The following is a 19,891-nucleotide window of genomic DNA, read 5'->3' on the forward strand; positions in this document are numbered from 1 at the left end:
CGGGACATCCCTAGTTCATGCACGGTTCATTTTGTGCACTAGTAAAAAAAAACATATAACTTTGTCTTGAATTTGAAAAAATAAAACATTTTATTTTTCACTAAAGAAGGGTTCGGTGAATGTGCATATGAAACTGGTGGGGTTCGGTACCTCCAACAAGGTTACGAACCACTGGCATAGATTCTCATTCATCCAGGTCATGGTAATCTGCAAAGGTTAAATCAGGGCAACTGGACTCGTCTTGTTGGTTGGAGACGTTTCACCTTTAGTTCAAAAGCTTCTTCAGTTTGCGGTTCTTCAGTTGTGGAGCCTCCCTGTGTGTGTCAAAATAGTGCTGTTGTTAGGTTGGCCGTCCTGGCTGGTGTATGACCTTCCTGCATACAAATAGGTCATTTGAATTCAGAGTGGCAAAACACCTTGTTAGTGGCCTATTTTTACTGTAAAATTAAACAGGCTTTGGGGGGGGGGGAATGCCAGAACGTTGTAAGCAGAACACAAGTGACGGTACAAAGCTCTTCCTCTTTTAAAGAGGGCCTTTCTGGTTTGACATATATGGTTTCTTTTACACATCTTGACAACATGCAGTCCTCACTATCAAAAATTTAGACATCAAGTTACTTTGTTTTTAAGATGCAACTGAAATGCTGAGTCTGGCCCCAAAGAAACTGCTGCCCATTGTTTTGCCGTGCAGTTGTGTAAGTGTTGTTTGGTTCCTCCAATATACAGGTTATTGCACGCTGCACTGCACTGCATGTACAAAATTTGCTAAATGGCAAACTTGCATCAGAGTCTTGTGGTCTTCCTCCATATCTGCTTCGTCACCATTGGATACAATCTCTTTTACGGATCCCTCACCTTTCATCCTGCACTAAAAGCTCATCCAAATGTGCAACAAACGTGACGACAGGTAGACCAAATCATGGCAAATATTATTGATCATAAGTCAAGTTTTACTTCCCCGATTTACACCATTCAAAGACTCATATGGGACGGCGTGGCGCGGTTGGGAGAGTGGCCGTGCCAGCAACCTGAGGGTTCCTGGTTCAAACCCCACCTTCTACCAACCTCGTCACGTCCGTTGTGTCCTTGAGCAAGACACTTCACCCTTGCTCTTGATGGGTCGGGGTTAGGGCCTTGCATGGCAGCTCCCGCCATCAGTGTGTGAATGTGTGTGTGAATGTGGAAATAGTGTCAAAGCGCTTTGAGTACCTTGAAGGTAGAAAAGCGCTATACAAGTATAACCCATTTACCATTTACATTTACCATATGCAATTTAATGTGTGCACTTCGAAACAAAGCATTTGCGTAGCAGCTTCATTATGCAACGCCACTTCCGACTCAACACATTTTTTGACGTGAGTAGTTTAGTAGGAACTCCTGTTTTAAGTCATATTTGTGTGCGTTGCAGGTGACTGTGGTGATTGAAAGGATCATGGGTTTCAGTTTGTCAAGTCCATTGGCAGAATTCCTCAATGGCCTGGAGATACTGCTAAGTAAAGCACAAGTAAGTGTCGTTTTCAACATGTTCCATATCCCTCTTACCTTTTTATGGGCCTGCTGCAACGCAAGCGCCCATTCACATGTTTCAATATATTACCCAAAGAATGTGTGAGAAAAAGTTATGTAATTGTTAGCAGTTATTCAAAAGAGTCCATTCTAAATGGGTACTATTGCATAAAACATTTTCATCTTCATCTTCTGTTGCTTTTAACAGGACTGGGAGAATAATGCGTGCCGTGCGGTCTCCCTGAAGAAAGAACTGGAAGCGGTTACTCAGCTCATTATCCAGTGGCGCAAACTGGAGATAAAGTAAGACAATTAGGGTGGAAACTGTAACATGTCAAATGTTTAGCGACACACCGTTTCAAACCGCATGTGTATGTGTAGTTTGGTTAGCTTCAACACCTTGGTTTTTTTTTGTTGCAGTTCCGGTGTACAAATTTGAAGTCCCCTCTTTGCAATCACCTAATATTAAATTGTATTCACTACATATTTCCAAGATAATCCGGATTACATTACTTTTACGTTGCTTTCTGTTTGTGTTGTGACGTCACCTCAGTCATTTGTTGTTGGTTTGTCAAAATACTGGCAAAGAGGGCTATGTAATTTAAAGCTGGGTATGTGTGTGTAAATGTAAACTAAATGCATGTGTCTTTTTTGTGCCAGTTGTTGGTCAAGCAGTCTGGACAATGCAGTAAAGCATCACAATGAGAACTCAACGAAGCATTGGTTCTCGATTTACCAGCTATTAGCCAAATATCTGGCTGATCAGAAGATGCATGCTAATGCAGGTACAGAGCAAAAAATAAATACAATTGTTGCTTTTTGTGTCCTGTTTTCCGAATAATTTAGAATTAATTTCCTATACAGGCAAGGATATGGGAGGCCTTTCCTTAGCCTCATTGTCATCCACACTCCAGGCTTTCATGGAAGGGTCCAACCTGGGCGAGTTCCATACCCGCTTGACTATGTTGCTGACTTTCCACTGCCATCTCCTTCTGCTTCCTACTCAGCCTGGACAAGGTCTGGCATTCTTTCTTGCAAACACACAACTGCATTGAGGGCAGCTCCACCACAAACACTTTTTCCCCACCACTTCCACTTGCAATACATGCATAGTTAAGTTGATTTGCCATATAGCTCAATTACATTTAGTGGTAACCACAACAACTATTTTGTTCTAGTATAGATGCATGAAAGTTAATCAATTTATTAGTTATGTTCATGTTATGCTCTTCCTAAGTGTCAGACAACATCACCGTATGCTGCATTCCCAATGTTTTTCCTTGTTTACCAATCTTTACCGAGTAGTGTGTATCAACGTCAGAGTTTTGAGGAGCATGCACTCAATGACTTAGTCAAGTCCAATTGTATTACCGTATTTTCCGGACTGCGCACTTAAAATCCTTTTTTTCTCTCAAACCTTGACAGTGCACCTTATAATGTAAGGAATAAGTTTAGTTGAGCTTACCCACCTCGAAGCTATTTTATGTGGTACATGGTGTAATGATAAGTGTGACCAGTAGATGGCAGTCATACATAAGAGATAGGAGTAGGTTGCACTATGATAGCAATATGATTCAAGTAAACAACACCAAGATGTTATGTGTTCCATAGAAAATATAGGACAGGGGTCCCCAAACTTTTTGACTCAAGGGCAGCATTGGGTTAAAAATTTGGAAGCAGTTTGGACACCCCTCATATAGAACATTACACACGGCGCTCAAAAATCTATCAAAATGTTTTAGTACGACTTTGGTAAGCTATGAAGCCACACCGCTTGATGGATTGTACTGTGCTTCAACATACGAGTATTATTATGGTGTGTGTATAAGGTAAGACATTATCTCGCGTTTGGTTTTCGCAATATTATGCAAAAGCAACTTCTCTTATCTTCTGGTACCTGCTGATCTGTATTTGGGATCTGCATAAATCATGAAAAATTGATGATATGACTCCTTTAATGCGCCCTATTATCCGGTGCGCCTTATATATGAAAAAAGACCAAAAATAGACTATTTATCGGCAGTGCGCCTTATAATCCGGTGCACCCTATGGTCCGAAAAATACAGTAGTTGTACACATGCCATCATTGGTATGCACTGTTCACTTCATAATCACAGAGACCCACTGTGCTTTATCACAGTAGCAATTACTGTGGTGTCCTTGGGTTCTACACCCAACAAAATATCAATGCAACAGTTTTGTTTTTGCTCCCATTTTTCATGAGCTGAATTTAAAGATCTAATAATTTTACTATGTACAATGATAGGCCTATTTATCTCAAATTTTGTTGACAAATATGTCTAAAACTTCTCCCTTCCCGAGATATCTGTCCACTTCACAGATGCTGATTAAACAGTGTGATTATTGCACAGGTGTGATTTAGGTTGGCCACTGTACATGTGCAGTTGTATCACACAGCACAATACCACAGATGTTGCAAGTGTTGAGTGTGCAATAGGCATGCCGTTAGCAGTAATGCTTGTCATAGCTCACCTGCTTTTGTCTTTTATTCCTGTCTGTGTGATATTGAATGTGCCATATTTAATGTGCTTTATTGGACGTTTTTGTTTGTTTTTCTATGCTCATCTTTAGTCTGAGGACCGAAAGCATATACAGTAGTGTAGAACAGACTCAAAGCCCATTTAAAACCCAGTTTGTGACACTGAATGATGGGCAAAACCTAATATTTTGTAACTCCACAGATTTATTGTCGAATCTTCTGTGGAACCTACACAAATACTACAGTCAATTTTCTGACTGTATTCAAAGCAAAATCCTCCAGCTCAGACAGCCTATAGAGAAGGAGCTCAAGGTACACAACAGTGTTCTTTTATGATAGAGAAATACTGAAATCCTGGTAAATTAATGTCAATGTCATGTGTTACTCTAGGATTTTGTCAAGATCTCCAGGTGGAACGATGTAAGTTTCTGGTCCCTCAAACAGTCAGTGGAAAAGACACATCGGTAAGAAATCTATTGGATTTGTGGCTCCAGCAGATATGCCTTTCTCATTTCCCCAAGCTAATACTGCATCACTAGTGCTGCCTGACTCATGCTGATCAGCATCATGTTTGTTTAGGACCCTCTTCAAGTTTGTCAGGAAGTTTAAAGAGGCTCTTTACGGTCCCTGTCTGCCTGCTTTGGTTGAAGAGAAAAGCAGCGCCTCCCTCGATAGTGTTGATAGAAACCCAGAGGTAACACCAATTCACCGAGTTCATAAGGCACTCAAGGAAGCTCTGCCAGGAAATAACATAGATCTTCAAGTCCAGGTTCTTAACCTTTGATTCTTACAGATTAAGTCACCTTTATTAAAAATATTGTTCAAAGGAGTAAACTAAGATGAATGGGATATTTTAGATCGAGGAGGGAGTTGAGTCGGGATCTCTGCAAGGACGTCTACCTGTTCTGGCAAGAAAAATGAAGAAAGTGTGTGCCCAGCACCTTGAGAAACACGCATCACTGGAGCTGACTGAAGATTTGGACTGCTTTACAGGTAATCTACTTGGAAACAAAATAAATAATTCTGCAATATAAACTGCATGTCTTTGTTAAATAGCAAAGATGATTGATAGCCAGTGACTTGTGGTGACCTTCATACCAAGTGAAGCATTGATGCCTTTGATAATCAGGCAATAGACATTATAGTGTATAAACTATAAAATCATGGTAAGAAAATGTCACTGCAAACATTATTTTGGCAACATTATGACAAGCAGACCAGCTAGTAAGGCCTCAGCTTCTCCAGCCAGGCAGTAAAGTTGAGCGGCCGTGGACCCAGCACCGTCATGTTACTGTAGGATTGTGTGCAAATGTAGTTATTTTTACTGAGGTAAATTATAAAACATGATGGTAATCATACAAATAATACATTTATAACACAGTGTATGAATGTATTATACACTGTACACACATATATAATAATAATAAATTATTATTATATATTTTTTTTCTACCGCTTGTCCCTTACGGGATTGCGGGGGGTGATGGAGCCTATCTCAGCTGCACACGGGCGGAAGGCTGGGTACACCCTGGACAAGTCGCCACCTCCTCGCAGGGCCAACATAGATAGACAACATTCACACTCACATTCACACAATATTAATATTTTGTTTTATTTTGTAAATAGTTCATCGTGACAAGTGAGGCTTTGCCTACTATGACTGCACATCCCTGCTGATATACAATATGTCGATACTGTGCAACACTTATACCGATTTTTGTATGACTTCTTCAACACTGTCATCATAAAAAGGGCAAAAGCAGCAGACCTGTATTTTACCACAAACAATATTATTTATGCAATCATTATGTATTCATTTGTTGAACCTTTTCTGTTTTTGTCCCTGCTGTTAGGCGAAATCATCAGAAACATGAAGGACTTGCAGGGCCTCACCCTTGACATGTCAGCAGAAAAAGACAAGCAGAAACTTCAAGTCAAACACATCCTGCAGCAAAAGCAGAGAGCTCTGTCTGATTTATTCAAGATGCTTGCAGAAATCGGTACGTTTGACTCGTGTCATTTATTAGTTTCAGAAGAATGGAGTAGTCATCAACCCTCTGTTTTCACTCTATCTCGTTAAGGTCTGTCATACCGTAAAGGGTTGGTGTGGAGCAGGACAGCAGACCCTGTGGACACGCTCTGCATACAGCCACTGGAAATGAGTGCCGCTTTTTCTACTGTCAGAACCCAGGAGACCATGTAAGCATTTCAAAGCATCACAATTACATGTTATGTAGACCACAAGGAAGTATTTTAAATGTATAAAACATAAAATGACTGCTTTAAAGTTATTTTTCACACAACTTCGTCTCTCTTACGAAGGAGAGTTGGAGATCGCAGCCTCAACATTTCCGACAAGCCCCCTGTTTTAAATGCTCTTGCATCACAGCCGAACTGCCATGAAAAGCTAGGCCCGCTTTGACGTGTTTAGTGTGAACTCTTCCCATAATTCCATGTTTTTTCAGATGGTGTTGTTACCAGTGGCCACAGCCATTTTCCTCCATCTGTTGCTGCTGGTCATCAGAGATGCTGACTTGCGCATGTTTTTTTTCTGTTGGCAAAAACAGTAGCAATGGCGACACCGACTATTATTGACAAATTAATTGGATTGCTAATCGTTGGACCCCTAGCTGTCATGTCACAGTCATGTGACTATCCCAGGATACTCCCCTAAATAACAGTGCGTCAGGTCAGCTAGCACAGCGATTCGCAAACCGTGTTACATTTACCATTAGTGTTACGCGGGCTCCATCTAGTCCAGGGATCGGCAACCCAAAACGTTGAAAGAGCCATATTGGATCAAAAATACACAAAGCAAATCTGTCTGGAGCCGCAAAATTTGAAAAGCCGTAAATAAGTCTTATAATGAAGGCAACACATGACGTAAGTGTCTTTATTAGTTATAATAGCCTACTATCAAAATGACTGTGTCGCAGGCTGAAACAAATCTTCGTTGACAGAAATGTTGAAACTTAATATGCATTCTACACATTTTTACAACATTAGAACCCATTAGTAAATCAGAGGATACTTATAAGGTGAGAACTCCTGCAAATTACTGGCTTTTAATGGCCAAAGGTAGAGATGTGTGTGTCCAAGGTAAAGTAAACAGCAGGCTCTCTTCTTGTAATAGATATATTACAATCTTTGCAAGCTAGGTAACGTTTGAGGTAGGATAAAAGAGGGTAAAAGTAAAGGAAATTAAATGAGCTCAAATATACCTACAAATGAGGCATAATGATGCAATATGTACATACAGCTAGCCTAAATAGCATGTTAGCATTGATTAGCTTGCCGTCGTGCACTGGCCAAATATGCCTGAGTAACACTCCAACAAGTCAATAACATCAACAAAGTGCACCTTTGTGCATTCACACACAGCATGAAACTTTTTGTGGACAAAATGAGACAAAGAAGGAGTGGAAGACTTTACATGTAAACAAACTGTGGCGTCACGGTCCACACTGTGGTGAGTTCAAGAACTGCTAAAATTAGTAGGACAAAACGATGTTCACCAAATACTCATATTAAACTTATTAACAGTGGACTTTCTAAGGTTTATGTCATGTCTGTCCTCAAACAAAAAACATACTTAAACAAAAAAGTAATTTTTCCCCATCTTTTTCCATTTTCATTCCTTTTTTAAAAATGCTCCAGGGAGCCACCAGGGCGGCGCAAAAGAGCCGCGGGTTGCTGACCCCCGATTTAGTGGTACGCGAAATAATCACCTGATTAAATACAGTGTTTTATTTTCCTATATTCAAACACAGTGTTACTGTTCAAACTGTGTGACGTTACAGTAGCCAAAAATATTAAATATACTTGTTAAGTAAAATCGCTGACTTGTTTTTAATGAATACTTAGGCCTATTATGCTAATGTATTTTCGTGGTGGTACTTAGAGAGCCATATTTTTTCTGAGGTGGTACTTTGTGGAAAAAGTTTAAAAACCACTGAGCGAGCTCATTCCCAAAATCTAATTTTCTTTATACTAAATGTCATTTGAAATCCCTATCGCAATTGTAAAGCAGTAGGATGTCAAATATAAGTCAACTGCAAAATATCACTGTCTAGCTTTCAACCTTAAAATTGCAGTGGGGAAATCTGACCTGACTTGTTTGTCACAATAGCAAAAATACTAATCAGACACTCAATAAATGTCACAATGATTTGACATGTATAGTGTATATGCTGTTTGTCAATTCAAAAAAAAGAGTCAAGTTTAAAAAAAAATATGGACTTCATTTAGCATAAATAGTGTAACGTGTGAAATATTTCACATCAATTAGTACTATTTTGAATGTATTCTATCTGGTTTATCGGCTATTTTATCTTGACTGTCTTGGGCTTCTTATGGATTAAATCTTTTTTGGTTTTGGTTTGAAATTAGTTTATGTACTCCTCATCAGTGCGATGCTAATATCTTAAATAAGAAATTGCTTTTATTCTTGGTTGTTGTAGGTTGATGTCAGAGTTGATGACCGCATGGGATGGGTGCCAGCGTTACTTCTACTGTTCGTGGGCAAGGACAAATGCTTTGCAGGTGGCACTTCAGCGTGCTGGAAAAGTAAGAAGCATTATTGTAACACATGGTTAACAGCTTTCTCTTTTAAAATAAAAATAAATGCGGACTGTAGATGACCATGAAGCGTTTTCGGATCTGCGGTAATATTGTGTGTGTGTGTTTTGTAGGAGCTGGGTCTGGGGAACATCGAGCGCTGTCGAGGTTTCTCATCTTATCTTTTCCGGCTGCTCCTCAGACAGAGGCAACGTTTAGCCATGTTGACTGAGCAGTGGGTCCATCTCAGGTGAGTTGACTGGGCTGCCAGTCATAAAAAATTAAGAGTATATTTCAAAAAGCTACGCCAGGAATATTTTTAACTCCTTGCTGTTCCAACGGCTGTTTTCATGACAAAGTGGGGTTTTACCCCGGCTTCTGTTTGCGCCCCCAAGCATCATACGTGAGTGGAAGGCTTGGTTGGTTGAGATTGGACTGATGAACACCACTTAAGGATACAATCATAACTGCATACTTGGTAAACACTAATATTGGACTAGTCACAAACAAACATTAGGGATGTAACGACTACATTGATCAATCGATGGCTTTATATTCCAAAGATTCAACTACATCGATATGTGCTTGCCAAGTTGGCCTTCTGGAAAATATACAGTACAGGCCAAAAGTTTGAACACACCTTCTCATTCAATGCGTTTTCTTTCTTTTCATGACTATTTACAGTACATTGTAGATTGTCACTGAAGGCATCAAAACTATGAATGAACACATGTGGAGTTATGTACTTAAGACAAAAGTTGAAATAACTGAAAACATGTTTTGTATTCTAGTTTCTTCAAAATATCCACCCTTTGCTCTGATTACTGCTTTGTACACCGTTGGCATTCATTTTCACTTCACAGGTGTGCTTGAAGCTCATCGAGAGAATGCCAAGAGTGTCAGAATATGAAACCACAACCATTTTGGTCTATTTTTCAGTTTCAGTTTCTGTTGATATGTGCGTAGATGCTTCTGTAGATGTCAGTCTTAGTTATGCCATTTCTACAATGTTGTCTTTGTACGGCTCCAAAGACATTTTAGCCAAAGTCACAGGCACACGGTTACCATAGTAATTATCCCTGCTTTTTAAACACAATCAGGATTCCTCAAAGAGCGCTCCATTTATGACAACATAATCCTCATTGGGGACATTATTTAATACAGGGATTTGAGAACAGATGATGGTTTTCTGCTCTTCTTGGACTTTTATAAAGCGTTTGGCTCACTGAAACATGCCTTTCTTTTTCAAATGTTGCAACACACTAGATTTGGTATTAAGTTTTTGGAAATAATAAGAGGACTCTCTGATAATATTAATAGCTGTGTATTTCCCAATCAAGGTGGGCATTCCTCAAGGTTGTCCGTTATAACCATATGTATTTATCTTAGCTGTAGATATGTAAGCAATCTCTCTACAAAGCAATAATTACATCAAAAAATTTAACCTGCTCGGCACGGAAATAATAGTCATTCAGCAGACTCTTTTTCTAAAAAATAAGGAACAAATTCCAACTATTGAAATGATTTTATAATTTTCTAATTCTCTAATGTTTCAGGATTCTGCCTAAACCTTAAAACATGTACATTATTTATTATCCATGAATGTGCAAAATAAAATATTTGCAATGTCCCTGTAAAGTCTGAGGTGGATTATTTAGCAATTAACCCATCAAAAAATAAATTAACTCTCAGAAAACAAAATTAAATCAAAGACTGCCAAACTAAGCATTGCCAAAACATTTTTTTTTTAATTTGTAAATAATCTGCTGTATTGCCCATAATTACTTCCACAATATTTCAAAACAATGATATTCTTACAGAATTTGGTAAATTTGATTTGTTTTTTTTGTAAATAAAGCTATTCATTTTTTTTTTTAAATCACCGCTTTTACTTTGAACATAAAACCCCTGGTGTCTGCAAATCTGTTTTCCATTCCTGTTTACTGAGGATTTTGAGCTGATTGATCAGCATTGGCCGATTGTTGTGAAAAAGTATGTGATCAACCAATACAGATTAATGCCTTTCAATGCTGATCACAAAAGTTGATCCCCTGTAGCTGACACTGTATTTATTTTTGGTCTTTTAACGGACAGAGGCGGCTAGCACCTAACTGTGTATCTACATATACATATGTAAAACCGATTCCCAAAGTTAATACAGGGTTTCTGCGCGTAATTAAAAAGCATTAAAAGTCATTAAATGGATTTTTGAAAAAATGAAGGTCTTAAATGGAATTAAATAACTAAATTTGATGTTCAGAGGCATTAAAACAATTTTATACAAATGTAGACCGGTACCGTCAATAAGTCAAATAATGGAACGATAAACGATATTGAACTCAATAACTTTGCCGTCATCAACTAAAATGCTACATCTTTGTCTCTGGCTTTCAAACTGCACACAAGAGGTCTCACTCTGTGCATCGCAATCTCAGCACCTCAACACGTTTATTCGACAGTACATTTACATGAACAAAGTGAGCCTCTTGTCAGTCATTCACAATCTGTTTCGAATATTTCAGAATCAGAGTCAGAATTAGAAATACTACATTCAATGCCAACCAAAAATACTGTTTTTATCGTCACGATCACTAGGAAGTTAATCAGCACTGTCCAGGACATTAAAGCCCAACTCCGAAGTCCAATTGGGGACACAGATGGCACCCTTCTGCCCCAGGAACATCTTCATGATTGGGTCAACAAAGGGCAGGCTCTAGCTGCTCAGTGTTCCATCCTCCTGCAGCAACTGTCCTGGCTATTGCAGTGCTGCCCTGAAGATCCCCAGCAACTGGAAGGGGAAAATAGAAGCTCTCCGAGATTAGTCTCTCCGCTGGCAGATCATCGTCAGCCTCCTGGCTGCCTTATGCGTAGAGGAGATCCCAACTGGAGGCAGCTCAACCAGACTATTGCTACCATGCTGAAGCAGATACTGAACTTAAAGACCGAGCTTCACAATACAGCACAACAGAGCTCCGACGGAATACTTCTGACATGGTAAAGCGCAATCATGTGTGGTTGTAATAAACGACAACCATAATTAACCATAATAACCTTGATTATTATTACTTCTGTACACAGGAAACATTTCCTCACGTGCTGTTCAGCTTTTGACCAGCTGAGCACTGTGATGTCTGAACTGCGTGATATTGAACAGTTCTTCATGCCAGCCACATGTGCCGAAAACAAAGTCCTTCAACCAGCTGTCATTCAGAGCCTGCAGTTTGTCAGCGGAGAGTTGATGACAAATATCACTGAGTTCACCACTTGGAAGACACAGCTTCTTTCGGTTGGACAATCTCCCTCGGGTGAGTGCACAAAGAGCTGTGCACCGCACAATTTCAAGTAGATCGTGTCCATTTTGATGCTTGATTATTTCCAGATGACCTGTCTGCATTCTCTTCCGAGTTTGCTGTTGAGTTGGAGACAAACATAAGCGGCATGCTGTGTGCTGTCCAGACTCTTGTTAAAAGAAAGGAGAATGATGAGCAAAAAGGTGAATGATGCAATTTCTTGAGCTGTTATGGTGCATTCCTGATAAATTGCAAGTTCAAATTGTTCAACTTCTGAAGAGAGGTGCAATGGAATCCTGCTCAAAGTCAAAGTTACTGTTCTCAATACTTATCAATTAGAGAGATGGCACACAAAGATGAACAAATTTGACGTAGCACCAATAAAACCTCACTTAAATATACTGTAATGACAACTCAGTGTTGGGTTTGATGCTGGATACAGATACACAGTCGGCAAAAAAATAGTCGCTCACAAACAGCACAATAATCCATAAGCAACATATACAAAACCTCAGTAGTCTTCTCAGTGGACAAAGACTAGATCTAAAGACAAAGAGTGCCTGGGGAGCAATGTCAAAGATACTGCTGGACGACAAACCCTGCAACTTACCAGTTGCCTGGGACTGGAGCAGATTGTCACTGAACCAACTAGACACAACAACATCCTCTAGATTTGGTTCTTTCAGACACTGCAGCAACTACAAAGATCCTGGCAAACATTGGCTCCATGGACCATAACCCTGTACATATACAGCTAAAACTACCAGTCTTCAGAGATAAGGCATACAAGCGCAGAGTCTGGAGATATGACAAAGCTCAGTTCTGGGAAATGAGAGGGTACCCAACTTCCATGAACTGGTCCAGTGTCTTCAAGGAAGAAGATCCTGAAACAATCTGCACTACTCTCACTAACTTATTGCAAGACGCCATTGCTGCATTCATAAAGTTAAAAGTTAAAGTACCCATGATTGTCACACACACACACTAGGTGTGGTGAAATTATTCTCTGCATTTGACCCATCACCCTTGATCACCCTCTGGGAGGTGAGGGGAGCAGTGAGCAGCAGCGGTGGCCGTGCCCAGGAATCATTTTTGGTAATTTAACCCCCAATTCCAACCCTTGATGCTGAGTATCAAGCATGGAGGTTATAGATTCCTAATGAAGCCTTTAGCTTGACGCTCCTCTACTTTCTCCTGGCTCCGCTTGCTGCGGCAACAACAAACAAACTCCAGACGCTCCTCTTCGTTTTGTATTGTTTACTTGTCACTTAAATATTCAAAAACGTAAAACAATAACGATGTGGGAACAAATGAATGGCAAAATAAAGAGAGTTTGTTACAGTAAGAGTAAGAAAAAGTAAGAGTGAGATCAAAAAACTTTTGGCTCAATTCCCCCGCACCTGACTGCCATTACCCATAATGCACTGTGTCCAAAAACCAACCAACCACACAGATCCTTCCGCCATATATGCAATCAAACAGTTACGTCATCAAATTTAGACAAATTTAATAATTACAAATAAAGTGTACCTTATAAATATTCTAAGCATGCAAATATATACATTTTCGTATTATGCAAATAAAGTAAATAGTGCCATTTTGGCTGAATAAACATAAAGCACCTTTCATAAAAATGTAAATTAACTTAAACAGCATTTAGGCTCCTACAGAGGTAATGGGTCCCATTTTTATAGTCTTTGGTATGACTCGGCCGGGGTTTGAACTCACGACCTACCGATCTCAGTGCGGACACTCATACTTAGACTTAGACTTAGACTTCCTTTTTATTGTCGTTCAAATTTGAACTTTACATTACAGATAAGAATTAAATTTTGTTACATAAGCTCATGGTAGTACAGGATAAAAAAGCAATAAGGTGCATATATAAATAAATAAATAGGTTACAGTACAGATAAATATATTGCACTTTTTTACATGCATCCACGTATATGTATGTATGTTATATTGTCTTTTTTATTCCAGTAAGTTAATCCATTTTGTGGGGAGTTGAGGGGATAATTTTGATGCGTTCAAGAGTCTTACGGCCTTAGGGAAGAAGCTGTTACAAAACCTAAAGGTTCTGCTTCGGAGGATACGGAACCTCTTTCTAGAGTCCAACAGTGAAAACAGTCCTTGGTGGGGGTGGGAGGAGTCTTTGCAGATTTTCTGAGCCGTGGTCAGGCAGCGGCTTTTTGCGATCTCCTGGATAGGTGGAAGAGGAGTCCTGATGATCTTTTTCGCCGTCCTCACCACTCTCTGGAGAGACTTCCAGTCTGAGGCATTGCAGGCTCCCGTCCAGACAGACATACCAAGCAAGATCATAGCCAGAAAGCCTGGGGATAAAGCTTAGTTTGACGAACAATGCAGAAGAGCAGCCAAGAAAAAGCGACGGCTCCACCGTAAGATGCCTACATCCAACGACCCGGCATCAAAGCAAAAGTTTCTGGAAGCAAGGGCAGTGTTCAATTAAACTGAAAAACGAACAGAGACAATACAACAACAAGCTGAAAAAAGATCTATCGGACAAAGCACTCAGCTCTAAGAAATGGTGGGGCATTGTGAATTTCAGATAAAATATGATTAGATAAAAGATACTGGGGGTGGACGAGGAAAGACGACGGCACTCTCTGTTCTTGGTGTGATACGAGGAAGCACAGAAGAGGGGAAATGCGATATCTTTACACCACTCTTTGAAAAGCTGCTACATCTGGGCCTTGTTGCTCCGCCAAGTAAGAGAATCAGGAAAATGATTAGTGTAGAAACTATTATATTATACCACATGTCCATGTTAGGCGCATGTGCGCGAGGAAGTACTCTACAAGGAAAGCTCCCTGCAGGTGCACCTGGTGTCCAAGTGCACCTTTTCTGCTACTCCTGCACTATGAAGGTGTTTCTGAAAAAACTTTTTGTTTCACACATTCTCAAATCAGGTCCAGAGAAGATTACCAAGGAGGTTGGTGAGGAGCAAGCGGAAGACCTACTGAAGCCTCGACACCTCACCCATCACATGGATGAGGAGCTTGCAGCTGATGTGGAGGCTCTGTGTTTGAAGGATGTGAACGCCAGGCTAGAGAGGCTCCTGAACTGCTTAAAGATGCACACAAACTCCTGCGAGCCACAAAAGCTTCAGGTGCACAGACAAGCAAACACACTAAAATGTGTTCAGTCATGACTGAAAAGTTTGATTTAAGTACGTTTGCCTGGTCAGGAGGTAAACCGATCGTGTAGGATGCTGGTTTGTGTCGAGCCTCTGCTTGGGATTTACTCTGACCTGGTTCGCTACTACCTGGCTGTGTCAGTGGGAGTCCACAGGTCCACCGGAAAACTGCTGTCTGTATTGGCGAGCATCTTCACCGAGCTTGCTCAGAAGGTAAGTCCTATGTATATTCTTTGCCTCATGTGTTTTTGGATTCAACTCTTATGATATTGCAGCCTATGCTTGCAGAGCCTTCTTTCCTAAAAGCACCCAAATCAGAGAAGATAATCTGCCAAAGTCATACTTGTATTATGTGACAAAACTAAGACTGTGGGACTGTTCTTGATCTTAATAATGCCAGGATATTGGCCTGTCTGCATATTTCTGATTGTAAGAATGATTGTCTTTTACTTTCTCCATATGGGAAGTTCCCTGACTATACCTATACTAATTTGTTGTTGTACATACAAATTGTACCACTGAACCCACCATGTAGAACATGTATATGCCCCATTTGTCATTAACCAATAAATTATATATATATATATATATATATATATATATATATATATATATATATATATATATGTATAGATATATATATATGTGTATACAAATATATATATATATATATATGTATGTATGTATATATATATGTATATATATATGTATGTATGTATATATATATGTATATATATATATATATATATATATATATGTATGTGTGTATATATATATATATATATATATATATATATATATATATATATATATATATATATATATATATATATATATATTAAACCTTAAAGAAAATAATTTCCCCAGTTGAATAAAATACTCAAACCTGACATTCATAGGGATGGGTGTTATGTCCTAAAATGCACATGTCAATATTAATAGCCACCTTTTGCAAAAATGAATATATGTGTGTTTATATACGTATATATAAAAATTATAATTGGACCATTTCAAAACAGGTTACAAAATGTATGTTTGTTGTATACAGCATGTGAAAGTTTATTTTATAAAAAGACCAAATGCTCTTTCTCTGGGTGCTGACGTTTGTGGTAATATATTGTCATTTCTGTTTTTTTGGATATGTAAGTTCTGAGTAGTAGTTGTATTAATTTCTCTCGAGAGGCTTCAGTAATAATCTTGCAATTTCCCTGTTCATAGCCGGTTACTATTTGCTGTACAGTAACACAGTTACAGTTAAGCTTCGGTAAACGTACACTGAACACCTGTTGTTTGTTTTGCTACAATACATTAAAGCCAGCTTAGCAGCTAGAATGGCTTTTTGTCTTCTGCTCTCGCTGGCTCAGGTCAGGGGGCAGCTTGCTTAGCTTTGCCTCGTCCTGCAGGACTTGTGAGAAATGTAGTTTATTTGCCACCATGGAGGGCTAATATTGGAGATGTCAGACGCAGTTTGATAAAACCTGATACTGTTTTTTTGTTGCTATCAGACTAATATCAATATCAGATTCGTACACCCCTATCCACAAGTATAAAAATAGTAGCGCACTCGTGTCAGTGCTGCTGCTTTTTTTCCAGATTTATTATTTTCCATCAAAGAAAACTACTAATTGACACATCCATCAATGACCTCATTACCTCCTCTACAACATTACTTTAACGTTTGACTATTCTTCTCAGGGTTTCTGCCTGCCCCAGGAAATTGCTGCTGGAGATGGCGAAGGTGCCACAGAGTTTCATGACTATGAAGGTGGCGGTATAGGAGAAGGCGAAGGCACCAAGGATGTCAGTGACAAGATTGAGAACGAAGACCAGGTGATGAAATACAATATTTTAACTTGGAAACAGCAGTTTTACATGACAGAATGGTCAGAAGTCATTCATGATTGAATAAGATATACTGTATATATATATATATATATTATATTTTGTACGGTTTTTAGTGTTTCTCCCAGGTTTACAGCTTTTTAGGAACACACACAGGCATGCGCACGGCTTCGATGACTGTAACGTGATTGTTCTTCCTCTACAGTTACATGTGGAATGTGCTAGTTGGCTGATAATCGGTACACAGTAAAACACGTACCTGACTGTATTGCAATGTTACATTTTACAAACTTGAAAATTAGAAAGCAAAAGGAAGACTCCAAATTAACGTACAAAGTTCAAATTAATATGTGGCAATTGCTACTCCGCTATTATAATTGCAATAGTATAATTTGGTGTCCTTAAAGTGGCCATGTTATGATTTGTCTCTACAATTAAAGCACTTCCTTGTGGTCTACATAAGTAATGGCGGTTCTTTGGTCCAAATTTCGCAGAGATTATGTTTTACAGACCACCTTCAAGCTGCTTTGTGATTGTCTCTTCAGGATTCACCATTTTTGGGCGGTGTTATTTACGTGCTTCCACGTTTTATTTCTCCCCGCCAGCCTTCTTGTAGTTTTTAGCACTTCCGTATTGAGTCTACTGACAGATATAAGTTAGAACTATACGCTACTTTGCATTAGAAATGGCAAGAGCAAGAAAATAGGGAAGAAGAAGGTGCTTATTGACTACAGCAAGGGTGTCAAGCTCATTTTAGGCCAGGGGCCGCATGGAGCTAAATCTGTGCACACATGAGCCAGACTATTAAAATCATGGCATTAAAACAAAAAAAATAAAGACAACTTCAGATTGTTTTCTTTGTCTTACTTTGGCCAACAATAGAACAAACACATTCTGACAATATTACAATAAAAATATAGAAAAAAATACCGGCAGCGGTAAAGTTTAGATCCATGAAGGAAAGAAGAAAATGAATGAATGTTTATAACTGAAAACATTTACATATGCATAAAAATGTGTTTTCTTTTGTTTTAGTTTTTTTATTAATTAAATAATGTTTATGACAAACTTTTTCCAAAACACAATATAGAATGTGAGATATAACAGGATAATGCATACATTTATCATTTGTTTTCAAAACGGTTACAAAAAAGTAAGACCTCAAATTTACTGTGGGACCCCATTTTTATGACTTGATGGGTTCCCTGGGACCCCAACACTGATGGAGTATTGGTGCGTGCAAAAGAGCAGCAGGCCTGCGGGCCGGTTCTAATACTACTCAAATATCATCCCGCGGGCGTTGACTTTGACACCCCTGGACTACAGCGTCGAACTACAATGGCGGACTGGCGTAAAGCTCTTGGGGTAAATTTCTATCACATATGAAGATATCCACAGATGTCACATGTCAGACAATGTCACAGGACAGAGCAAATTCCAAACGGCTCGTTTGGAGGAAGTATGAGGGAAGGCAAGATTATTTTATCAATATCTCTGCAATGTTTACACAGTTTTATTTCAGATTTTCGGGACTTATGCAGATCCCAAATACCCCAAAACATGTACCGTATTTTTTGGACTATAAGTCACAGTTTTTTTCATAGTTTATGAAAGTTGCATAATGTTTTTTTCCTTCTTTATCATGCATTTTCGGCAGGTGCGACTTATACTCCGGTGCGACTAATACTCCGAAAAATACGGTACCCTCGGCTAAAAAAAGTTGGTTTTGCATCATCGGTCCCCTTTAACTCCTGCCAATATTTTGGGTAAAATAATATTCCCTATAGTCTACTGATAATTTATTGCTTCAGTGTGGGTTAGGTTCTCACTCAGTGACTGGGATAAGCTCAGTCTACAGAATTTATTGCGATCAAATATGTAATTGACAAAAATTTGACTGGTATTGATAATGATGCACTGAAGCAGTGATGTTAAAGAAGGCTATTGGTAAAGGTATGATTAATGCACATGTTGGTTGTTTTATTAGTAGATGAATGTATTGTATACCTGCATTCAAAATTCAGGTGGAGGACACCTTTACTGAGGGTCAGGAGAAAAAAGAAGAACAAGATGACAAGAAAATTAAAGCGGAAGACAATGCAGTTGAGATGTCAGAGGACTTTGATGGCCAAATGCATGACGGCGATGAAAATGCTTCTGGTAAATATATCCTTGAGACTTGATATAGCAGCATAAGACCTCTTTGTTCAAAACTCCTGGAGCACTGATTCCTGCCTCCATGACTTGCAGGTGGAGATGAATCTGATGAAGACAAAGAGAAGGAAGACTTGGACAAAAAAATGGGGGACCTGGGTGATGGGCAGACAGATACTCTGGATGAGAGAATGTGGGGCGATGAGGAGGATGATGAAGAGGGAGAAGATGACAAAGAGGAAGAGTCTGGCCAAGGCGTGGACCAGGTACTTATGCTGATTCTTCTGCACTTACACAACTACTGTCAGGTTACATAGGACAATGTAGTATTTTTTTTTAGCACCAGGAAGCGCCGTCTAATTACCTTTGGGGAGTGAATTAGTCAGCATCATATTTGAGTTGAAATAAATTCTTGCAAGCACCTGCAAACGTCCAAAGAAATACCTACATATCTTCTATCATCGTAAAGGTTTCGATGGTGGCTCCAGTATTTTGGCACTTGATTTTTGGAATATTTTGTCTTACTATGGCAACGCTATTCAGGAAAAAGAATCCTATGGGCCCAATAGGTACACCACCTTTACAATGTGTTTTTTTCTCAGGAAACCGCAGAATTCCTCTTATTGTATCTCAACCATACTTTCACGTAGCTCAGTGCTTAATATCTCATTTCGTTCACACATTTCTCTACTTTATCCCGAAGAAGTTTTCCCTTCCAATGTTTAGTTTTGGCTGAATGGATTTCAGAAGGAGGTGAGCGTCGCGATGATTTTCAATGAAAGTAAATGGAGTCTCTTTAATTTCCTAGAGGGTAGAAATTTTTGTGCGCGTATATATCTATACGTGCACAACACAGGAGCTTGTTAGCAACATTACCTTCAATCT

General features: G+C 39.1%; 1 protein-coding gene across 2 annotated transcripts in view; it reads left to right on the forward strand.

The window, feature by feature from the left end:
- The window catches only part of mdn1 (midasin AAA ATPase 1), a 191,258-nt gene that overhangs the window by 135,315 nt on the left and 36,052 nt on the right, over positions 1-19,891 (forward strand). For both annotated transcript variants that reach the window (XM_061928076.2, XM_072912214.1), the window contains exons 67-86: positions 1,409-1,504; positions 1,715-1,809; positions 2,167-2,291; positions 2,371-2,523; positions 4,209-4,318; positions 4,397-4,470; positions 4,586-4,775; positions 4,864-4,999; positions 5,860-6,006; positions 6,088-6,205; positions 8,467-8,572; positions 8,698-8,813; positions 11,159-11,557; positions 11,642-11,868; positions 11,943-12,056; positions 14,784-14,983; positions 15,062-15,223; positions 16,706-16,840; positions 18,877-19,012; positions 19,103-19,272. In XM_061928076.2, coding sequence (XP_061784060.2) covers positions 1,409-1,504; positions 1,715-1,809; positions 2,167-2,291; positions 2,371-2,523; positions 4,209-4,318; positions 4,397-4,470; positions 4,586-4,775; positions 4,864-4,999; positions 5,860-6,006; positions 6,088-6,205; positions 8,467-8,572; positions 8,698-8,813; positions 11,159-11,557; positions 11,642-11,868; positions 11,943-12,056; positions 14,784-14,983; positions 15,062-15,223; positions 16,706-16,840; positions 18,877-19,012; positions 19,103-19,272 — 3,009 coding nt within the window. The remainder of the gene's footprint in view (positions 1-1,408; positions 1,505-1,714; positions 1,810-2,166; positions 2,292-2,370; positions 2,524-4,208; positions 4,319-4,396; positions 4,471-4,585; positions 4,776-4,863; positions 5,000-5,859; positions 6,007-6,087; positions 6,206-8,466; positions 8,573-8,697; positions 8,814-11,158; positions 11,558-11,641; positions 11,869-11,942; positions 12,057-14,783; positions 14,984-15,061; positions 15,224-16,705; positions 16,841-18,876; positions 19,013-19,102; positions 19,273-19,891) is intronic.

The sequence above is a fragment of the Nerophis lumbriciformis genome, linkage group LG34 (genome assembly GCF_033978685.3).
Source record: "Nerophis lumbriciformis linkage group LG34, RoL_Nlum_v2.1, whole genome shotgun sequence".
NCBI classification, from domain to species: Eukaryota; Metazoa; Chordata; class Actinopteri; order Syngnathiformes; family Syngnathidae; genus Nerophis; species Nerophis lumbriciformis.